Below are 21,362 nucleotides of genomic sequence, written 5' to 3'. Positions count from 1 at the left end.
CTATGAAAATGCCATCAATGCAAAAATAGGCAATAAAAAATGCAAAAAGCCGCCAACGAAATGAAATTGAGTTATTGTTGGTGTAATTGCCAACAAAAATAAATATACGCAAGGAGACGTTGGCAAAAAGATGGATAAATGTGATAAAACGCACATGAAATTCTTTTAAATAAATCATCAAAATTGGCAAGCAACAAATATATTTAAAAAACTAGCAAACAATTCCACATTGAATTTTAGTTTGAGTAGAATCGAAATTGAAGAAAATTTATTCACCAGATAATTGAGAAGACTGCTTTAAAATGAAACAGGACATCAGAAATGAATCGATTTGGAAATTTTTGATTAATTGGGATTGTTTTTTAGGTACATTAACAATCCAGACAGAATTTGGAGATTATTTGAGGAAAGTTTAACAAGTTTACTTTTCATCCCAAATTTCACGAGACTTATAAATGCAATCTAATTGGCAAGACTTTGACAAAAGTTTGCAGCTTAAATTTGATGAACATTTCAATGTTTTCTAACAAAAGAAGTAGGCAGGCAAACATAGCAGATTATATCTCTTCTAGCAAGAATTCAGCTTTTGACTTGATTCTGGCAAGCTTTGTCAAACATCAAAGCAAATCACAAATAAAACTTGTCTAATGAAGAGGAACCAGAAGAAAGAAAATTGTTTGCATAAAAATCACATAAAGCAAACGAACTGAAAAGCAAATACAATTTCTCAAAGTCAAATGAAAGTAATTCCATTTATTGCATTTCCACAACTTGCAATATTTCCTATGGAATAAAGTCACCCTCAACATTTTTTTGTTTGTTTGCTTTTTTGCAGAGAATCGTGCTGGTCCCTCGAATTTGGGCAATGTCATAAGTCAGATTTTATTGTGCAAACAAATAACGCCCGATTTCAATGAGGAGGAATTATGCAGCATAACAAAGGACTCGCAGGACATTGCCGTGCTGCTGTCGGAAATGCAGGAGTATATGCCACAACATGAAGCATATTTGGGTGAGTACTAAGGCAACGAGCAAGCATCTGGCAGCCTGCTGGGATGAGATTGCGCAGTTTACGCCAAATGTTAGCCTGCAATTGCAGTTGCCGCCATGCACTTTGATATTTGCCCAAGGCCTGAGAATGACATTCAACTAAAAGAAGTGTGGGGTTGTTGGGTTGACTTTTGGGTTGGCTGAGCACACAAACACAAATTTCTATAGCATACAAAAAAGGGCTATTAAACGAAATGCGTTTGTATGCTCAGCCACTTATTCACTCACGCTCACCCAGTCGATGGCGCTCTTTGCTTTCTTTCATTCATTCATTCATTAATCAAACTAAATGTTTACCGACTGTTTTTGGTCACTTTTCTCATTCTTTACAGAGCGAAATGCCGCTTTGGATACAACCGGTCCATGGCAGGCCAAACGACGCCAAATAAATATATGCAAGAATATGAGTCTACTCTGTTGTGTGTCCCGGCCGAACTATCTTTGAGAGCAGGCGGAAAATGTTTAGATAACACTTAGACACACACACACACACACAGTGGGATAGATACACACACTTATATCAATTACTAGACAACTAAGAAAAATCTATATACATAAGTGCAAAAACCAAAACTCAATTAGCCATGTAACATAATCAAATGGATCTAACTACAAATCGTGTGTATAATCAAAGTTAATTAATGCTGCATATATAATACAATTATTACGCATCCTATTAAGAAATATATTTATATAAATATTTCGCGGATATATAGGAAACAAGTTTAAAATGCAATTAGTAGAATTCCACACATTTATTAAGACTTCTTAGGCCTGTAAATTTTTTGAGTAGATCACACATTCTCACACATACATACATATATAATTTAGTATCCTTGAGTTAACATTAAGATTAGATAAAAGGATTGGAGACGAATTTGGGATAATGGGAGCAAACAATTTAGCAGTGTTCTAGATGTAGGCAAGTAAAAGGGAAAATAAAAAATAAAAAACACAAAAACCAACTAAATGAAAAGCAATAATATGGCATAATATATTCATGAAAATGGTCAAATGTTTGTATAATGTTAACTCATTGCCATTTAGTCTATACACACACATAATTACCTATACATATATCTAGGTTTCTCTCCATTTCGTTTTACTACCAAAACCAACAACAACAACATGTACCTTAAAATTACACACTAATGCAACACAGGTGACCAAAAAACACAAAAATAAAAACTATTAACACAGAAGTATAAATTTTAAATGTATAAAGTCTATTGTTTAATGCCAAAACATTTTGTTATGCATTATGTGGAAATTAATTTCCGACAAGGTTAAATTATTGTATTCAACGAAAAGCAAAAAAAAAATCAATTATCCATAAATGTGGCAAATATGTATATTGAAATGAAAAATTCATCATATTATGTCCAATTATTGCACACAAAATTTTTGGTACACAATTTATTCTTAAACAATGCAAATGAAACAAAAGTAAAACATAATCAATAATCATTATTTGTGAAAATCCTTTGGCACCCCGCTCACACACACACACACACACCGCAGGGAAGGGTAATAGTTCAGTGACTACAATAATAAATTGGAAAACAATTAGCAAAGAAGATTATATTGATTATATGGCATAGTGATTGGGAATTGGCATGAAACTAATAAATCTCTTGACATATGAAATCAGCGGATCCATCAACATTTCAAAGTAGAGAGCCATTCATGCTAAAATGTTTCAATCTTTTTAATATCTTTCACAAATCTTTGCTTTATTTGATTCATGATTAACTAGAAGGAAAAGCAACACCAATAAAAAAAAAAAAAACAAATGGAAATTATTGTTTTAATAGAAATGTTCATTACATAAATTCAAAAATCTAGCTACAATACACGTGATTGTTATATATGATATTCATATACTATATATATTTATATATATATATATAGGCCAATAAACCGATTCGAATGTATATGTACTAAATGTATATTTATTCAATGTTTGTTCATGTTCTTTGCCAACTTTAAAGTCACCAAAAGAACTTATATAGATATATATAAAAATACACATAAGTATATATGTTGTATGTAAAATATTATACATATATAATTAACAAGAGAAAGAAACCAAAACAAAAAAAAAAAATGGGTACCAATCAAATACGAATAAAGCTATTTTTAGAGAAACTAAAATTCAACAACAAAATATTAAGGAAAAGAAAAGAAAACATTCTTTCTCAAAGAGTTTTACTTGGTGGACAGAAAGTAGAAGTGTGTGAGAGTGGCAGAGAGACCATGAAATTTTTTCCCTAGCATGAACGTTGAAATTTATTGCACTTCATAAAAAGTGAGCGATTAATGTTTATGGATGTGATTTTATCACGAACATCCAGCGAGAAAAGGTGAAGAGCCATTTGGCCCAGCTACGTGCCAAGGCATTGAGGACCCGGCCGAGTTAAGCCAACGTGTTCGACAATAGATACGTCTTAATCAATCTTAAACCGAGCATCCATAAAATCCTTAACGCTTTCTTGTTTATTCTAAACGCACTGACACACTGAAGGGGACTTAAAACTTGCAGACAAATCCCTTCCCTAGCAAACTCGACCCTTTTACCTCCTAACCTTCCTTGCCTCAGCGAGGCATGCAAATTGCATGGTCATGTAGGTTTAGCTTCAAGAACTGTATGCAAATTAGTTGGGGAAAAGTTTTCCTCCAAAAGCCAAAACCAAAGGATATCACGCACCCCCAGGACCAACAACCAGAAGCACACCCAGACGCAGTCCTTGACTACTTACTCATATGAGTATTGCTTTCGATTGCCTTTTGATGTGGTGGGTCTCATTCGACTGAAAGAAGCAATAGAGAGAGAGAGAGGTAAGGCGAAAAACAAGTAGTAGGAGTGAGACAGAGTCATACACGGTTAAAATCCAGCCTCCATCCATTGAGTACGTGCCTCTTTGGCCAAATGCTTCATTTACCGCAGCAGCTCACACTCATTTCCACACCTAAACGCGTTGGCTGCAATATGCTCTCAAGGGCGTAGTCAAGAGCTGGATATGTTGATCAAAGTGAAGTTGAAAATCAACAAAATTTTTCACTATAGATATATAAACATCGATTTTTGGATAACCCTAAGGTAAGAACTTAAATGTTAAGTTGAAGATACGAATTACACTAATTTAAGAAAGAATCAAAGTAAAAGCAGTAGAAGTAAAGAGAACAAATTTTAAGAAAATTTTTCCAAATTTGTAGAGCCTTTGCCTGGAGTTTGAAAATGGAACCCCAAAATTGAAATCCTGTCTACGCCTGTGTCACCTGCTGGGTAGCAGGTTATAACAGAAAACCAGACGTGAGGTGTTAATAGATTTACTGGGTTGACTGCCGTTGGGTTTTGTGACCGCCAACATTGAGCAATGAACTCGCTGGCAACGTTCGTATCCCGGTAATGAGAATCCAGCACGCATTATGCTAAAAACAAAAACACAGAAAATTAAAATAAAGAGAAATAAAATGAAAAAAAGCACAACAATGGAAATTTGCAATGCAAAGTGAATGGAAAAGGCGGAAGTGGAAATTTATTTTTATTTTCATCTATATATGGTCGAGCACAACAAAGATAATACCAGCGTAATCCGATTTAGTGCTAGCCACTTGATTATAATACCCCCCATACCCATTCTTTCCGCTGACTCTTAGCATTGTTCTATGGTTTGGCCAAGATCTTGAGTACTTAAGTGCCGTTTGAGGCTGGCTGGTTACTTGGCTTTTCCTCTCAGCCCTATAGTGGGTCTAAAGAGAAAGCAAGAAAAAAACAACAATACAGTTTGATATCTAGAGCTGAGTTGTGTGTCCGCAGACAGCTTTGAACCACTGTAAGGCTGTGTGTGTGTGTGTGTGGGTGGGTCAGCGTGGGAGTGTGTCTGTTTGTCTGTGTGTTTGTGTGTGTGGTTAGGCCGGCTTTTTATAACAAACTTCTGACTTTTTAATGTGGTTAGTTAGGTTTGCTGCTCTTGTTGCTGTTGTTGTAGTTATTGCCTCTCTCTCTCTCTCTCTCAGCATCCCCTTGAAAATGGGGAAAAACATAATTTTTATGTTGCCTGCCTTTTGCATAATTAAATAATTTCAAGCACAATGACAATGAGCCATGGTCATGGTCAGAACTAAGGAAAACTCAAGTTATTGCCTCTCTCTTTTTCTCTATAACTTTGTGAGTGTATTCGTCTCTCCCTGTGTGTGTGTGTGTGTTTGTGTGGGCTGTGGCTTTTGTGTCCTCTCGTTTGTCTTTGTGGTCTTTAAGACAAAATACCGAGGCTATTGTACAAATAAGTATGAGCCAAATCTGTCTCAGACGCTTGCAATTGCCCACTGCTGCTGTCTCTAAATGAATTGCTGAGCAGAGCACTGACCTTTTTATTTTTAGCCAAACATCATGTGCTATCTTATCGGCCTTTTTATGTTCTTCACTTAAATTTTCAGTCAATGACTGACAGCTTTAAAGTGAAACATGATATGGGACACATAAAAATACGAAAGAAGAAAACAACAAACAACCTTCCGTAACACGTGGCGTATAAGCAATAAAAAATATAGCTTCCTCAATGATAAGTAATCATTAGGGGGAAAGCTCTCTTAAAGTCCATTAATTAAAGCCAACAATGATTTTTTTGTTAGATTGAACAGCAAATTGTCGTTGTTTCTCATGTTCTTTCAGCACGCGCATCAATAAAATTGAATGGAGAATCGAAGGGCAAAACGCGAACGTAAAAACTAAATGAATAAAGAAACTAAAAATACTATTTCACTTTGTTAAATGAATGAAAAGTTGCTGCCCCTTTTTGCAAAATGCACAACGAAAATTCCCAGAGAGATCACAAAAAACTTTACCGGAACGAAAAAAAAAAAAACAAAACGCAATCGTGCACTCGAGTTGCTGGTGTGTGTGCATGTTTGTGTGAAATGTGTGTGTGAATTGCATGCCGTCAACTTTTATAATTCAATTGCGGATAGCAACACAATGTCATGTCGTGTCAAAGCTAAATCCTTTCAGGCCAGGCCACTTCCCACATTTAACTGCAACTAAAACGATGAATTAAGATTCGAAATGTACCTTTTATAAACATTCATACGTATATTGTGACACAACAGCGACTTAAATCCAACTGTGCATAGAGATAGAAATAATTGCCATTGCACAATAATTTGTCTATTCGATCAATTTTAGCTCAGAAAGCTGAATTGAAACGAAATTATACAAATTTTGAGTTCTAAATTGTGAAAACCTTAACATAAATTGAAAAATATATGTTTCTATCAATAATTGTATGTGGGCGAAACAAATTGTCAAGTTTCTACTTTCAACAATTTACAATCTAATCTCGAAAATTGCCCATAATTTCTAAGTTATTCAAATTAGAAAGTAATACAGTTGGCTTAACCGCAAGGTTAAAGATAAATATTGCAAAATTCTTTAACTCTTTTACTCAGCGATGATAAGGTTGCTTGCATAGCTAAGTGTATAGTTTTGAGAACCACCAAGTTCTCTTATCGAATTCTGTTCGCTAAAACTATTGCTACTAATTGTAGAAAATGATTTCGAATCCGTTCATTTGAAAGTTTCTCACAATATACGGACACAAAAAGTATTCTCATACATTATGTTTGTTTTAAAAGGTAGAAAATTAAAAATGAAAACGAAAACTGAAGCCATTGCCTACCATTTACTTTGTGTTTAAATGGCCCCTTTTTGTGTACGTCCATGCCTAGACTGAAAGCTAAAAGCACAACACAGGGTGCTCTTAGGCACTGCAGAAAGCGTTTAGACAGGACGCAGTCCTTTGGAAAAGCTTTTAAAGCTCTTTAAAAGGATTAGGAAAAAGGAAATTTGGATAGCAAGCAGCTTTTTACTGTCATTGAAATAAAAAGGACTTTTAACCATATGTTTTCTTTTAAAATAATGTTAGCAAAAAATTAATATGAATAACAAAAACATATTAATATTAAAATTGCCAGCTTTGACACAATATATTAACTCTCTATTGAACTTGTTTTTCATGTATTTGAGTCTACTGATATTCGGCTTATCAGATTATCATTATGACAACAAAGTAGTCTTCCTTTGAGTTGTGTTATTTGCATATTTGTAACTGCAAGCAAGCAAATAGACCCAAGTTCAAACACCTGCCAAAGTTGAAAAACATCAACAGCCAAATAGAGAAAGGTGTAACTACAGAAAACCACAACGAACGAACGAACGAACAAACAAACAAACAGTTCAAACAACAAGCAAACAAATGAGGGGAAAAAAGGCCACCAACTACAACTCGGACTTGAACCCGGAATAGGACTCGTTATGGCCAGCACATGCTAACTCTAACTGGCACATTTCAATGCGGCACATTAAACCAAAAGGCTGCCATAAGGTAAAATGAAAAACGAAGAGGCATCAAAGGGGCAGAGAGGGCCTGGATAGTAGGAAGGTGGTTTATCGGGCATTCAGTCAGTGGAGTCGATGAAAAGGGGCCGAGATCAAGCTATTGAAAAGCGGACAACGCCACTGGGCATTGACCGAAACAGTTTATGCAAGCAGGAAGTTGGTCGTAATTTTGTTTCCGCTTGATTTACAAATATTTGCATGGCAAAACTATTTTTCAACAATTTGGCGGGCAAACAGCAAAACAAAATAAAACCGAAACAGGAAAAAAAAAAAACGTAAACGATTTAAAAAGTGCAATAAAATTAAAGCATTTCAAGTTTAAACTGAATAGCCACATCTGACAGGTTTAAGAACCAAAAGCAATTAATTATTTAAATTATTGAATTTCACTTGTCAGTTTTCACAATTTGCAACATTTTCTCCACAATTTTCAGCCAAAATGCATGGAAAACCGAATTTTTGCCGTTGGGTTTAGCACGCCGTCCTTTTGGGTTGGGCTGGTCGAGTTAGTTTGCAGCCAGTAAACCAGGTAACAGGTTGCCGTAATAGACCCACAGCTAAGCCATGTATATTTGATAGTTATTTCGGTTTGGCATTATCATTGCTTCAAGCATTTTACGGACAGACCATGCCAGACGCCATTATGTATGCTACACTATTTGCACAATTCCAAATAAGGTTGGGCACTCACCCTGAACTAAAGTGGACCAGACTCCGTTAAGCTAGACAAACTAACCTGGCTAAATGGCTGTTGTACTCTTAGTAAGAGATTTGGTTAGTTTGTGTAAATATATTATTTTTAATGCAATCGAAAGAATTTGTTAAAGGTTCAATTGTTTAAGTGAATTTGAAATATATACAAATTTTACTCTAATATTTGAATTTTGTTTTCCTTTTCTAAAGGTTTCATATTAAATATTTAGTATTTCTTTCGATGTTTTAGACATTTGATTGAAATAAAAATGACCTACTAGTTACAAGAATGTATGTGATCAAAAGTAAAATTTGCACAGCAAATTAATTTTCATACCTATGCATTAAGTTCCCTTTAGAAAGGGTGTTCTTAATTCGTCCATTAGACAAACTGCATTTCATTCCTTGGAGTTTTCATTTGCTTAGGTTGTTTTCATAGACAGTGTTCGAGGTGTAAGTTTCATTCGTTTTGTCTTGTTAGCAACTGGCAAGTCAGTTTGTTGGCTTATTTCTTTGACTCTTTCATTTTCAGTTCGTTTTGTTTCTCATCTCTTTGCTCTTTGTTTGAGTTGGTAAAACAGTTTTATGAGCTGCCTTTATGCCATTTGCTGGTGTAGCTTCTTTTTTGTTTTGCAAATGACAGACAAGTTGTTGTGCAAGTAGTTGGCCAAGTTGACAGTGCGAAAGTTTTCTGGCAAGTTTCGATAATTTGCATGTCAGGCAAAACTCTTTTTGCCTGTTGCTGGCACTCACAACCACCCATAGCAAGCACCCACACCCACACCCACATTAATTTCTCCACCTGCAGAGTGTTTCGGGGCAATCATTCATCACTATCACTCCTTCGACTTTGACTTTGACAGACAAAATGCATTTGCCAGGCATTAATCACACGCGCAGCAACAAATCTTTGAACAAATTCACGCAAACATTGGCGAGTGCCAGCACCAGCATCAGCACTAGGATTCAGCTCCAGTACCAGTTTCAGGATACGAATGCAAATTCAGATTTGGAACATAAAGAGAGAAAGAGAGCGAGCGCCCACACAAATCAGTTTTAGTTCAGTTTCGTTGTGGAAATAAAGTGGAGTGCAGCTGCTCATTATATGTGCGCCAGTTGCTCCACTGGCTCCAGGACACAAATCTCCCCTAAGTAATTTACTAGCAGAACTCGGCAACTCTTTTGTTGTTGTTGTTGTTGTTATTGCTATTGCGTTAGTGTGTGCAAAGTGCACTTGGCCATTTTTCAAATCGCACAACCAAACGAGCTGAAGATGCCTGTCTTGAAGTTGAAATTGAAATTGAATTGCGATTGATATTGATTGGCAGCAGCAGGATGCTGGGCTCCTGCCATCTAGCGTTGTGTCGCCGTGGCGAAAATCCAAATCGTGTGCAGCCAGGCAGGGATTTCCAGGCTCCAGACTCCAACGTCTTGTAACTTTCGCTTATTGTTGTTTTTCCGCATTTGTCTCTCTCTCTCTTTCTCGTACACTTCACCCGTTTCATGTCCCTTGTCTGTGTATTGGATATGGGATTATGAGCAGTGGCTAAGAAGTATCAGCAGTCAACCAGTTTCAGCTGCATCAAGCTCTTATTTCAGCATTCGAGTGTGGCATGGCTTGAAATCGAATTTGTGGTCCCTGTTTGTTGCCGGGTGGCTCCTTCTGCTTTTATGTTGTGTATTATGACTGGATGTGTGTGCATTGGTTTATTCTCCACAAGTTTTGTGTATTATGTTTAGTCAAGTGCAGCAGCCAGTAACTTATTCAGCTTATTTGTGTTCAACCCAAATAGAGTTACATTTTTCAGTTTTTTAAATTTGTCCTTAATTTTGTTAGTTAACTGAGCTTCTATTACATATTAATTGACAGCTTGAAGCGTAACGGAAGCAATCAAGTTTCAAGTTTCTTCTGCACACCAGCAATTGCATTAGCCTAGTACATGCTCCAGGACAGCTATGTGACCGCAAAACCAAAAGGTGGCAAGTACTGAAACCTAGAAGCATAACGTGCAACATTGTTAGACTCAGTCAGTTTCCTCTCAGGAGAGCGCAAGGATGCAACGATGTCATGGCGGAAATCCTGGCGACACAAAAAATATTTTCTACCAAATTTACAATATGAAATGGATGCCAAAGGTGTGCCAGGTAAACCGACAGATGCGAACAGCAATAGCAACTACAGCTGTTGCACTTCATTGAGTTGACAGGAGCAAATGTACCAACAGAACAAAAAACGAAAAAAAAACACCAGCAGATGACAGTTGCCTTTCTGTCTTTCCTTCGTTGTCTCTCTCTCTCTCACTTACCATCTCACTCAATCTCGCTCGTCCCTGTTGTCTGTTTCTTTTTCCCCGAATCGGTTGTTGAGTGCATTTTATACATTATTTTCAATTTTCATGCATATTTTCCTATTTGTTTCTTATTGGTAAAATGTTTGCTCGGGGATTCCTTAGTATTGTATGAGATAAAATAGGCAAATACAAATGGAAATCTGTTAATATTACAAAGGAAGTGTTTCGGAATATGTTGTCAATTGTGAAATTCAATTGTGAATAAATCAAACGATAAACGATAAACACATATTTAAATCGAGATTTTTACGAGTTTTAATTTTTTTTTAATCATTTTATTAATATTCACTTGCCATTTGGTTGCCTTTCCGGTCAAAAATGTACGCTATTTTAAAGACAGAAAAGGAGAAAAAGTCCACCTTAGCCTCTTTGAAATGTACATAGAGAAATACAAACTCACACACAGACACACCACATAATATAAAACACTCATACGCTCCGTTAAAGATTTAACCGAAATACAGGATCAGAAATTGCATTTGCCTGCTTTTATCCAGGCAGACCATCAGTTCCATGCTGGACTGGTCTGGACTGGTCGCAGCCCTTTTGGGTCCTGGCAGGCAGCATAATTAATTGCGGTAATTAGTGTGTTGGCAACAAACAGCAAACACACGAAAAACATTCAACAATAGCAAAAGCAACTAGCCAAGTTAGCCAAGAGCGCTCTCGGTACCAGTAACAGCATTTCAATGCAATCCGAATCGTGTTCCTTTCTGCGTTTTTATACAAGATTTGTGGGAGGCTGCTGCCTCGGTGGCATATTAGTTAGTTGTTACTTGGTAACTTTTATTTACGATGGCCAACAAGCAAAGAGCGGCAAAGAACGAAGAACCAACCAACCAAGCAACGAAGTAGAGGGGAAGGTTATGGCTCGAAGTATAATGAAAGGCTGTTGGCGGTTCTTTAGTTTGCTCTTTCATGGAAATGCTAAGACAGCAGAGGTAAAGGGCCGTACAGCATCATCATTAGAAAGCGTAAAATGATTTTTATTGCTAAACAAACAGTCAAGTGAAAGGCAACGAGGCAACGGCAACGGCAAAGACTTGGAGACAAAACACTTGAAGCGAAAATCTCAGTAGCTGGCTAAGAACGAGAACAAGAAATAGAAACTAAGCAGACAAAGATTTGGTTTTGCGGCGACCACTGGCCCGCCGGCTGTTGCTTCAGCTTCTGCCATGTAGTCCGAGTTGAGCTGACTCGAGACGAGTCTTTTTGCTGTTCGCTTTAATTGGTCACTTGGCGCGCACAAAAACAATTTAATTTTCGCCATTTTCTTATTATCTCGATTTTACACTCGACTCGCAGCCATAAGAGTGGAGCCAGGGAGAGGGACAAGAAGAAGAGTAAAAAGGCGAGAGAGGGGGAGAGGCTTCCATCTATCTGCCAAGATGTAGGACCTTAGCTTTTGCTCTCAGTCCCGCTGATGCCTTCAGGCACTCCGTTTATGTAATTAAGCACTGCATACTTTTGCGCGGAGAACAGGAAGCAGAGAGTGTATGGGAGTCGGCCAACGTATCGAGGGAGAAATAACGTCTGTTGTGTGTTATTACCACCGCAGTCATTAAATCTTTTTGTGTGTAATTAAAAAATTACAATTTAATGCTTGGCAAATAGTCCGCTCTCTTCATTTATTGACATGGTGCAAAAACGCAGATTGGCAAAAAGGATTTTAACGAGTGGAAAATTGGTATAGAGTTTAGCCTGGTATCAAATAATGAGCTAAGTATTAAAAAGAGATTCTTAAACATCATGTATATCCTTACGTGGGGAAGCAGTCATTTGCAGAATTTATAGTAAAGTAGAAGCTTCACGCAAAGCTAATTTAACGTTAACAAGGAAATATATATATGTGAGTTGGTATTTCAGTATTAGTATCTATCTATTATTCGTTGTGGCTAGCTCGCATTTTGTTTCAGTTAAAATAAAGAGAACTTTAAGCTTTTCGTGTTTCAAGTCCATCCGCCGTGTTTAGTTGGCTGTTGCTCAATGAGTAACAATTTCGTTTTAAAATTCAAATTATGTTTAATCTTAACTATAGTTTCTGAATGAATCTTAAATTAAACTTAATAAGGATAGGTAAACACTAAATTTTAAACTCTATTATTTTTTCTAATCAATTTTGAACGATTTATATGCATGATGTAACTTTTTCATTGAAAAGTAATGTACTAATTTGACTGAACGGCTTGATCCGTCACCGACTCTGTCACTTTTTTAAAAGGTTTTCAACAAAAAGGCTACAAAATAAATGCCCTTCTACATATTATCAAACCATTTTGGTAGTCATAAAATTTCTTTTGATGTTAAGCAATTTTAGTTTCCAATCAATTTTAGATGAAAATTAAAGTTGTGCACATGGAAATGAAAATTGCATCGCCTCAAATCAAAACTTTTTGCTGTGCTGCACTTGTTTCATGACGGTTGCTTTCAATGGCAAAATAAACTTCAAGCTAAAAGCGATTGCGACTGATTGGTAGACTCGTCGTGGCTAAAAGCATTGACAAGGGACATCGTACCACTGCTGTTTGACAATCAGTTGGGTGAAAATGTTTGGAATGTTCCCTGTCATACGAATATTGAAGTTTTGGCGTTGAACTTCTGCTGGCTGGTCAAATATCATCTCATTAAACTCTGGTTGACTTTGTTTGATGATTCAGTCTTTGATGCATTGCCAATGGCCAGTGCGAAAACAATTATAGAAATTGTGCGGGCTATGCCATTGTATGGGCTCGTGTGTGTGTGTGTGTGTATGTGTGTGCTTAATACCAATGCAGATGATGCCAAAAATTCTGATAGAAATGCGTAAAGAGAGAAAGACAAAAATATTTAACGCGCGGTTTGGCAATAAAAGTCACTGGACACTCCCGGGCACAATATGGTGGCAAGCCATACGCATATATGTAGGATTGCATCCGTTGGTCATGCCATTTATCTGATTTATGCGGTTGTCAGCAGCGATGCCTCTCCATTCCCGATCCCATCCACCCAGACACACACATGCACCCACATACCTCTGACGTCGCACCCCAGGAGTTTGGAGTCAAGTCATATAGGCGCATAGCATATGTATGTATTTGCAGGCAGCTGTAAGCCGCAGCCGTTGACGTTTTTGAAGTGATTGACAAACGGAACCCGATTCGAGCTGTTTGCCAAAATGAACAGATTGACATGCGGTTTCATAGCTGAGATGGTTCTGTGTCGAGAACTAAAACTATAACTTTTATTAAGAGTTCCAGGTACATACAATTTTTGTTTTTCGAAATCAATCCATTGACTACCTGGAGGACTGCATTTCAATATCAGATAACGATGTCACTTCAATCTCTTGAACTGGATAGTCCAAATCATCGTCAGTCAAAACTAGCTTACTGTCACATTCGGCAAATTCAAACAGAGTCTCAATGCGGCTGAGGAACTTATTTCTATCACATGTGCTTGGAACAATCTCCCCATCGAAAAACCTAGCACGAACATTAGCTATTTTAGATGCATGAGTTATGCTGTATACTTCACTCAGTTTTTTCAAGGGTAAGCCAAAAATTGTTGCTGCAATATTTCTGCGTTCTACAGAGCTCCGTCCTCTGGGACCGACGTCTCTTTGGCAATCTGTTGCTAATGAGCCGCCACATTGACGCTTTTCTTTTACATACTCAAATGTCAGACCAAAAACTGATTCACAGGGCTTCAGAGTGTTGCGAACGTCTATCATAAAGAATGTTAAAACCTGCTTGAATAGACCAAATTTGTTGGCATCCTTAATGGCCACATCATTGACTAACAAGCAGCCAAGGACTGATCCATTATTTATATCTCTTATGTTAACATGATATACATTATCTGCCCTAAGGAGTATAGTAAGTACCACATCGTCAAATTGGCGTTTGCCTATAACATCGAGCAGTTCACATTTCAAATCGTTTAGGACTGGCAGATTTTTATCACAACAAAATTGACAAGTACTTGAAACTTTCTTCTTTAGACAAGGTTCATTCTTTGGTTGGCATGTTGATTTTGGAGGTGGGGAAGCTGCAGCAGGACACTTCACCTTAGACTGTTCTTTGCATTGTTTTGTTAGGATTTTAACTGTGGAGGAGAGATCATTAACCTTGCTGCATATGTCCTTCAGAAGTTCACTTTGAACACAATCCTCTTTGGCTTTGAGTTCCAAACGTTTTTGCAGCTCACAAATTTTGTGTGAGATTTCTGGAATCATTGAGCAATCGGGGCAAGGTTTTTGTATGTGGCAGCTGCCGCATGCAGGATTTTTCTCCTGTTGGCAGACAAGGGGCTCTTCGCAACAACTGGTAGATTCTTGGCAAGAGAAAGTTGCTGACTGGCAGGAGCAACAGTCACACGGTTTTGGCTCTTCACAGGAACAGCAAGTACAATCTTGTGTCATTTTCTTAGAATTCGCGGAAGACTGCTGCCTTTGGTTTCCCTTGTTAGCAGTAGACTTCTTGGTCGAACGACCAGAGCACGACCATCGTCTACGACCGGAGTCAGAAGAGTTTGAAGTAGCACTTCGTGACTTAGGCTTCTTCTTTTTCTTAGATTTGTTCACACTTTCATGCGATGAATCGCATGAGCAACAGGAGCTTGCATCATCATTCTCAGAATGATCCTCTTTTTTGCTTCTTTGCCCGCTTCGACCTGTCACTGTCCTTTTTTTTTTGCCACTTTCTTCTCCATTTCCTTCTTTTCTTTTTCTTGCTTCTTTCTATTTTTCTTTTCTTCTTTAAGGTCCTTCTTACTGCTCTTGCTAGAAACTTCAATCTCCTCATCTGTTTCTTTGCATTGACAAGAACAAGATCTTTTAACTTCTTTTTTACAGTCACACGTCACAGATGGGGTTTGGGATGCTTTATCATTGCACTGGCATCCTACAGCTGGTTCATTGCACTGACAGCAATGAGAAGATTTTTGAGGCTTTGATTTAGTGGCTGGACTAAAATGGCAACTTTCATTACATTGACACGAACAACTATTTTCACATTCGCGCTTAGATTGACACTGTGCCTTTGGCTGAGAATCGCATTTGCCATTCATCTCTTCAAAACAAACTAAATTCTTTTTCTGTCCTCTTGTCGAAGTTGACGAACTGCAAGGTCCTGCTGACCTACCAGCCCTCATACGATGTTCTTCTCGAATTTGCTTCGCCAGTGAGTGCTTCATCATGGACTTGTTGGCTCGCTCCCTGGCACGAAGAAATCTTATATAAGATCGTTCTGAATCGGCTATTGAAATATAAAATTGATTAAATTTTCTAGGTATTCACGTCCATCTACTCACAACTCTGCATCATTATGTCGCAATCGTTTACAATCAATAGCTTTAAACTGAATTTACCTAAGAATTACAAAAATTTCACATTCTCCAAAATACAAAAACATTTAAAACAGAAAATGAAAATTTGTGTTTCCGATAAACATGAAAAATTTGATTGATAAAAAATACTACATTGTTATGCTATCATTTAAAACAAATCCTCCATGAATAGCAAAAAAAAACCCTACAGATACATTGATGCAATAGAAAAACAATTCTCTTATTGGATTTTTCTTTTTTGGGTTTAATTTTGTTTGGTTTTATTTAAATTTTCATTGGCTCACACACAACATCATCAAAACATTTATATTTATATGTATTGCCCTGCTTGTTTTCACATGGAACATATTCTTGATTTTGCGTAACATTTTTCAGGGGTTTTGCAATTTCACTTTTAAATTATTTTTAATTGTTTTTTTCTTTCTTTATTTGTTGTTTCCTTTTGGCATGTAGAAATATTCATTGGGTGGAAATGTTTCTTTTTGCCAAATGCTTTGGCAAAAATGTTGTATAAAATATTCAAATGCTTTTTGTTAAGCTCCTTTTTTATTACATTTAAATGTAGATAGATGTATATATGACTATTGATTGCTGATCTATTTGTTGGAGTAGAATAAGAGACTGGAGGCCATTAGGAGAACTCTGGTGTCTTTTCAAGGTCTGTAAAGTAAGAAATGAAGTTAGTTTAAGTTTTTCACTTTTCTTGGGAAACCATCAATTCTTGTCTTTTTTTAAAGTATATTGGGTCAATGTCTCTAATGATTTGGAAATGATCTTTATCTTTAGAGCAGATTTAAGTAGCTGGCTATGCCAATGAGAAATTTAATTTATCCTTCAAGAGTTCTTACTTCTCTAGCTGACTCATTACTCACTTTACAGCCCTTGCAAGAGTTTTGAAAAAGTTTATGTTACTTTATAATATATTTAGTTTGGCTACAGATATATAAAAGTCTTCAAGAATCAAGGTAAATTTTAATTATAAGAAATATTTGTTAAAAATTTGTTCAAGTATTTGTTTTTGCTTTTCCTTTGGCTAATTTTTTAATTTTCATTTAGTTGGCACTTGGTTAAATTTTTGGGTATCGGTTTTCTCATTGAGCTAAAGCATTTGGTTAGATTATTAAACTTCTGTGTTGATAATATAATTTAAAGACTATGAGGATTCAATTATATATATATATAGAATCAGATACATATTCATTTAATCAAACTCGAGGCATAAAAGCTAATGTATCAACTTAGGTTATGATTATATCAACAGCTTAAATACACAAAGAACTTAAGATATATATGTATATATATATATATTTATATAGCAAAGCAGACAGGAAAGTAGTTGCTTTAAAGCACATCGTTTTTTATGTTTTCTTGAGATAGGAAAGATGGGGGAACTTTCACATCATCCGTCATCCGCCTGCAGATTCAGATTCAATGTCCCAACAGCCACATGGCCAACGCGGGCAAAAGGAGATGATTAATGACAGGTAAAAGGATGCCCGCAGATGAACGGGGCTCAAGTGACAATGTCCTGTACTTCTCCACCTTGGTGTAGTCACTGTAGCCGGCCAGGTTACGAGAGGCGGCCCGCATCAGATAAGCAGTATCAGGTTCTAGGTTCGTGATCAAAAAAGTGGCACCTGTCCAAAACAAGCAACATCAAAATCAACATCATTCAGCTACTTTGGTTTCCAACCCTGACACTTACCTTCTTCGAAGGGGAAATCCTTACGCTTGGCATTAATCCACTTGCCACCGTCCGTCTTGAACTCCAACTCGGTCATATATTCAATCCGAAAACCATTTACATCCATGAGACCACGCTCCTGGCCACGTGGAACACTCACGTCCACATCGAAGGTGTTTGAGTTGAACCCACGCAATTGGAAGGTAGCTGGCACTGGTGGTTTCTCTCCCTGCTCCAATTGCTTGACTCGATCAATGGTGCCCAGATGATTAGCCACATGACAACGATACCCATCAAACACGCTGGCATTATGCACGCGAATAGTCAGCCGGGATGAGTAGTTGTCCGTTTCGATTGTGTACAGTTTGTCATTGCTGTGCAAATGCTTCTGTTTGCGATGCCAAGTGAAGGTTGCCGGCGGTTCCGCCTGGGCCTCACACGAAATAGTGGCCGTTCCATTGATATAGGCATACTGCATGCTCACAAACTGTTTGTTAGTCCAAAACGGTTTGTCTATTACCAGAAAAACATAGAAGCAGAAAAAAAATAAGAAAATTTGTTATGATAAAATCATCACCATAAATCAATTTATGGTGGGCCATTAACCACACGTGTGAGGGTCCACCTATCAATCGCCCATCATCAAATAGTTGTATATCCCTCATGTTTGCCATCGATTCCTAAATTCATCTGTGTCTAAGTGTATGTAGCTTCCCTTTCTCGTCCTTTTCTCCATGTTCAAAAAACTATTTGCCGCTCAATGCGTTGCATACTAAAATGCAAAACACACAAAGCTCACAAATTTTACAACCTCCCAAGAACGGGCAAACAAAAAACACATATATAAAAAAGGATTCCCAGTAATTTCTCCATCAACCTCAATAGGGCACAGTGGCATGTGTTGGTGTGAAAATTTCATTCTAATGACGAGGCAAGAATTTGTCTTTGTCATGTCTATATCCGTATTTGTCAGCTGACCCCAGTATATATTTTTTAATTGTTGCTGTTGTATGAGTATTTCTTTCCAAATAAATCTTTTCAAAGTTCTTTTCGAAATGCATATGTACTTCATTACTTTATATGTAAATGCACTTCTTTCAACTTTTGTTCAATATAATTCTCAGGATCTTAGAACAATCGGCACAGTGTGCCCTTTGTTGGTTGTTCTTGTTGTGGTTATTGTTATTGTAGGGAGAAAAAGAATCATAAATCACACTCACGTTCGATTTTCATCAAAACGGTTCGCTCCTGCATATCGGAAACAATCGAATTCACTTGGTATGCCCGGCACGTATATTCGCCAGTGTCACTCTGTGTCACCTTGTTGATGAGCAAACCATCGGCCAGGATGAGAAATTTCGTTGCGTCCGCTATTATTCCCAAACGAACACACAAAGAAAAGCATGTAAAACAAAGAACAAGTGAGCAAGACAAAACAAAAAGAAAATGAGTCGATGAGTTTGTGTAAAATGCAAAAAGCTCATTATCATCATCATCAACAACATTGTTGTCGCTGTCGTTGTCAACAGGACATCAGGCCAGGTGATTGTACTCACTTTCTGCACTAATGGGCTGTCCATTGAAATGCCAGGTGACATTTGGTTGTGGTTCACCTTTCACCTCACAATAAATGGTTGCGTTTTGTCCCTCCTTTACGGTCAGTATAGTAGCATTGTCGGCGAATGTAATTTTCTCTATTTGAAAATAGCGTGTGTGTGTGTGTGTGTGAATTGAAGAAAACAATGCAATATTAATGAGTTGTTGTGTTAGAGTTGGAGTTGAATTTCGATTTCTATACTTACGATACACAATCAAATCGAAGGATTTACTATGCGGTCCTCCCTCAGTTGATTCACAGGACCAATTGCCCTTGTCGGCCAACACGATGTGGGCAAAAACGATTTTCAATTGATCTGCAAGGGACATGTAGAGGAAATCCATTAAAAAAACACCAGCAAATGGCAAATAGAAAATGCAAAAAGGGAAAGCTCAAGCAAAGGGCCAACTAGAAGACACTAGAACCAACTAGAAGAACAAAGAACAAAACTTTACAGCAAAATTCGAATTTTTTTTAGTGTGGTTGCTAACAGATGCTCTTACAATCAGTCAATTTACTTTATCTTAAAAAAGATCGTAGACTTATTCTACTTAAAGAACTTTCAAGTGAAGTTTACCCAATACTAAATTTATGCTAATTTCAAATCAGCTTATTCGAATATGCTTTGCTTTTTTTATACTTGCTCTGTATTGGAAAATGTTTAATCACTGCCTTAATTTTGACAATAGATTGAATGAGTGTATTTCGAAATCTCATTGAAATAGTTTTCAACCTTTTTTTCCAAACTTATTTGCAATGTTCAAAATGAGATATTCCCTTTAGTGTACCCTATGTAAACTTTGTTGAAGAAAAAATGTGAGCCAAGAGAATTGCAATTAATTGCGTTTGTTGTGCTTGCGGCTGCTGCTCGTAGCTTTGCTCTTGCATTTGCCTTTTCCTACGTTTCGTTTCGTATCCCTTTTCTCTAGTTGCCTTTTATTTGTTTTTTGCTTTGGTCTTGGTTGAATGAAGCCACTTTCTACTCACCTGGTGCAGTTTGTTCAATATGTATGCGTCCTTTGTGCTCGCGTATAATTTCACCTTTCGGCGATTTCCAATGCAGCTTCACATCCGGATGGGGACTGCGACATTGGACAATGAGCGATTCATTTGTATACCGGACGACACTATGCTCGGCCGGGCTCAAAGTAAGACTGTCATGGTGATTGGCCAAGACGGCACCTGCAATCAGATAGAGGGAAAGAGAGTTTTCGTAAACGATTTTCCTTTATGTAATGGCTAGTTAATTGCAATCGTTTCTCAATTGGTTGACCAGCTGCAATGCCAACTGAAAATTGAAAACTTGGCAGAAAAGTTATGCAAAAATGTTCGTATTCCAATGTTGCCCAAGGAAACAACTCAAATGGCATGTTGTAGTTATAGTTTGTTTTTTTCTTTATTTTGCCAGAACGGCACATGCTACCCACACGATAAGAGGAAAAATGGCAAAGTTTTCGGCAAACAAATTTTCATGTGTATAGCATTTGCATTTGAAAAACTATTGAAGCGTTCTGGCTAATGTTATGGAAATCAATAATTGTGTAGAGTACTTTTCTACCATTTTATCGTATTTTGTGTTCTCACAACATTTTCAATGATGTTCATTGAAAATTTATCACAAGAAAATGCAATTTCATTTTCTCGCTTCATGTCAATCTAACTTCCTTTGGGCCATGGCTGAGGGAAAAATTGCTGGCATAGTTTTTCCTTTTCATTTTAATAAAGTTTTTCACCATTGGCACAAGAAACGAGAGAAACAATATGAAGAAATGCGATAAGGGAAAACTTTTCCCTTTTACGAACATTTTATTGGCAACAAAATGGACATATTGCATATTGAAATGAAATACATAAAGCAAAAAGGAACGAGAAACTAAAACAATCAGGGCTGCAATTTGAAAGACCATTGTTGAAAAAACTTTAGCCATTTTAATTGGCAGCATGAAGTAAGTTGGTCTTAAAGAGTCGACCAACAAAGAAATAAAAACCGGGCGAAAAGGGCAAAGCCATGCCTGAGCATAAAATTTTACGGTCACCGATACGGACAAAAAAATAAACATACAAATATAAATATTTGCATACACACACTCACACACTCACGCTACTTTTGCATTGTTTGTTGTCCTGTCTGAAGCAGCTGAACTTGTCAACAGTTTTTTCCCTATCTGCTCTCAGCTACCTTTCAACGTGTCACAGTCCAACTTGTCGTAAAACTTCATGGGCAACATGAAATATATGCTTTTATACAAAAGTATTTCACCAGAT

General features: G+C 37.1%; 3 protein-coding genes across 4 annotated transcripts in view; 1 reads left to right on the top strand and 2 right to left on the bottom strand.

Moving 5' to 3' along the window:
• Nucleotides 1–2,882, top strand: part of dcma (decima) — a 28,327-nt gene extending 25,445 nt beyond the window's left edge. The window contains exons 5-6 of the mRNA XM_068289594.1: nt 836–1,012; nt 1,383–2,882. Coding sequence (XP_068145695.1) covers nt 836–1,012; nt 1,383–1,495 — 290 coding nt within the window. The 3' untranslated portion in view covers nt 1,496–2,882. The remainder of the gene's footprint in view (nt 1–835; nt 1,013–1,382) is intronic.
• A 10,783-nt stretch (nt 2,883–13,665) lies between these two features.
• Nucleotides 13,666–15,922, bottom strand: LOC137576503 (uncharacterized). The gene is made up of 2 exons (XM_068289658.1): nt 15,781–15,922; nt 13,666–15,725 (listed from the first exon to the last, which is right to left on the bottom strand). Exon 2 carries the CDS (start codon nt 14,888–14,890, stop codon nt 13,766–13,768), a length of 1,125 nt encoding a protein of 374 aa, XP_068145759.1. The 5' UTR covers nt 14,891–15,725; nt 15,781–15,922; the 3' UTR covers nt 13,666–13,765.
• A 966-nt stretch (nt 15,923–16,888) lies between these two features.
• Nucleotides 16,889–21,362, bottom strand: part of fipi (factor of interpulse interval) — a 64,155-nt gene continuing 59,681 nt past the window's right edge. For both annotated transcript variants that reach the window (XM_068288942.1, XM_068288950.1), the window contains exons 2-7: nt 20,085–20,279; nt 19,303–19,413; nt 19,057–19,194; nt 18,721–18,870; nt 17,522–18,013; nt 16,889–17,453 (exon numbers count right to left, since the gene is read on the bottom strand). In XM_068288942.1, coding sequence (XP_068145043.1) covers nt 17,245–17,453; nt 17,522–18,013; nt 18,721–18,870; nt 19,057–19,194; nt 19,303–19,413; nt 20,085–20,279 — 1,295 coding nt within the window. In that variant the 3' untranslated portion in view covers nt 16,889–17,244. The remainder of the gene's footprint in view (nt 17,454–17,521; nt 18,014–18,720; nt 18,871–19,056; nt 19,195–19,302; nt 19,414–20,084; nt 20,280–21,362) is intronic.

This window comes from Drosophila tropicalis, unplaced genomic scaffold, assembly GCF_018151085.1.
Source record: "Drosophila tropicalis isolate 14030-0801.00 unplaced genomic scaffold, ASM1815108v1 contig_1187, whole genome shotgun sequence".
In the NCBI taxonomy this organism is placed as follows: domain Eukaryota; kingdom Metazoa; phylum Arthropoda; class Insecta; order Diptera; family Drosophilidae; genus Drosophila; species Drosophila tropicalis.
The sequence above is the reverse complement of the archived record's forward strand: the minus strand, read 5'-3'. Positions and strand labels throughout refer to the sequence as shown.

Coding starts and splice junctions, on each gene's coding strand:
- LOC137576503 (XM_068289658.1), bottom strand. CDS start 14,890: ATGACACAAGATTGTACTTGCTGTTCCTGTGAAGAGCCAAAACCGTGT.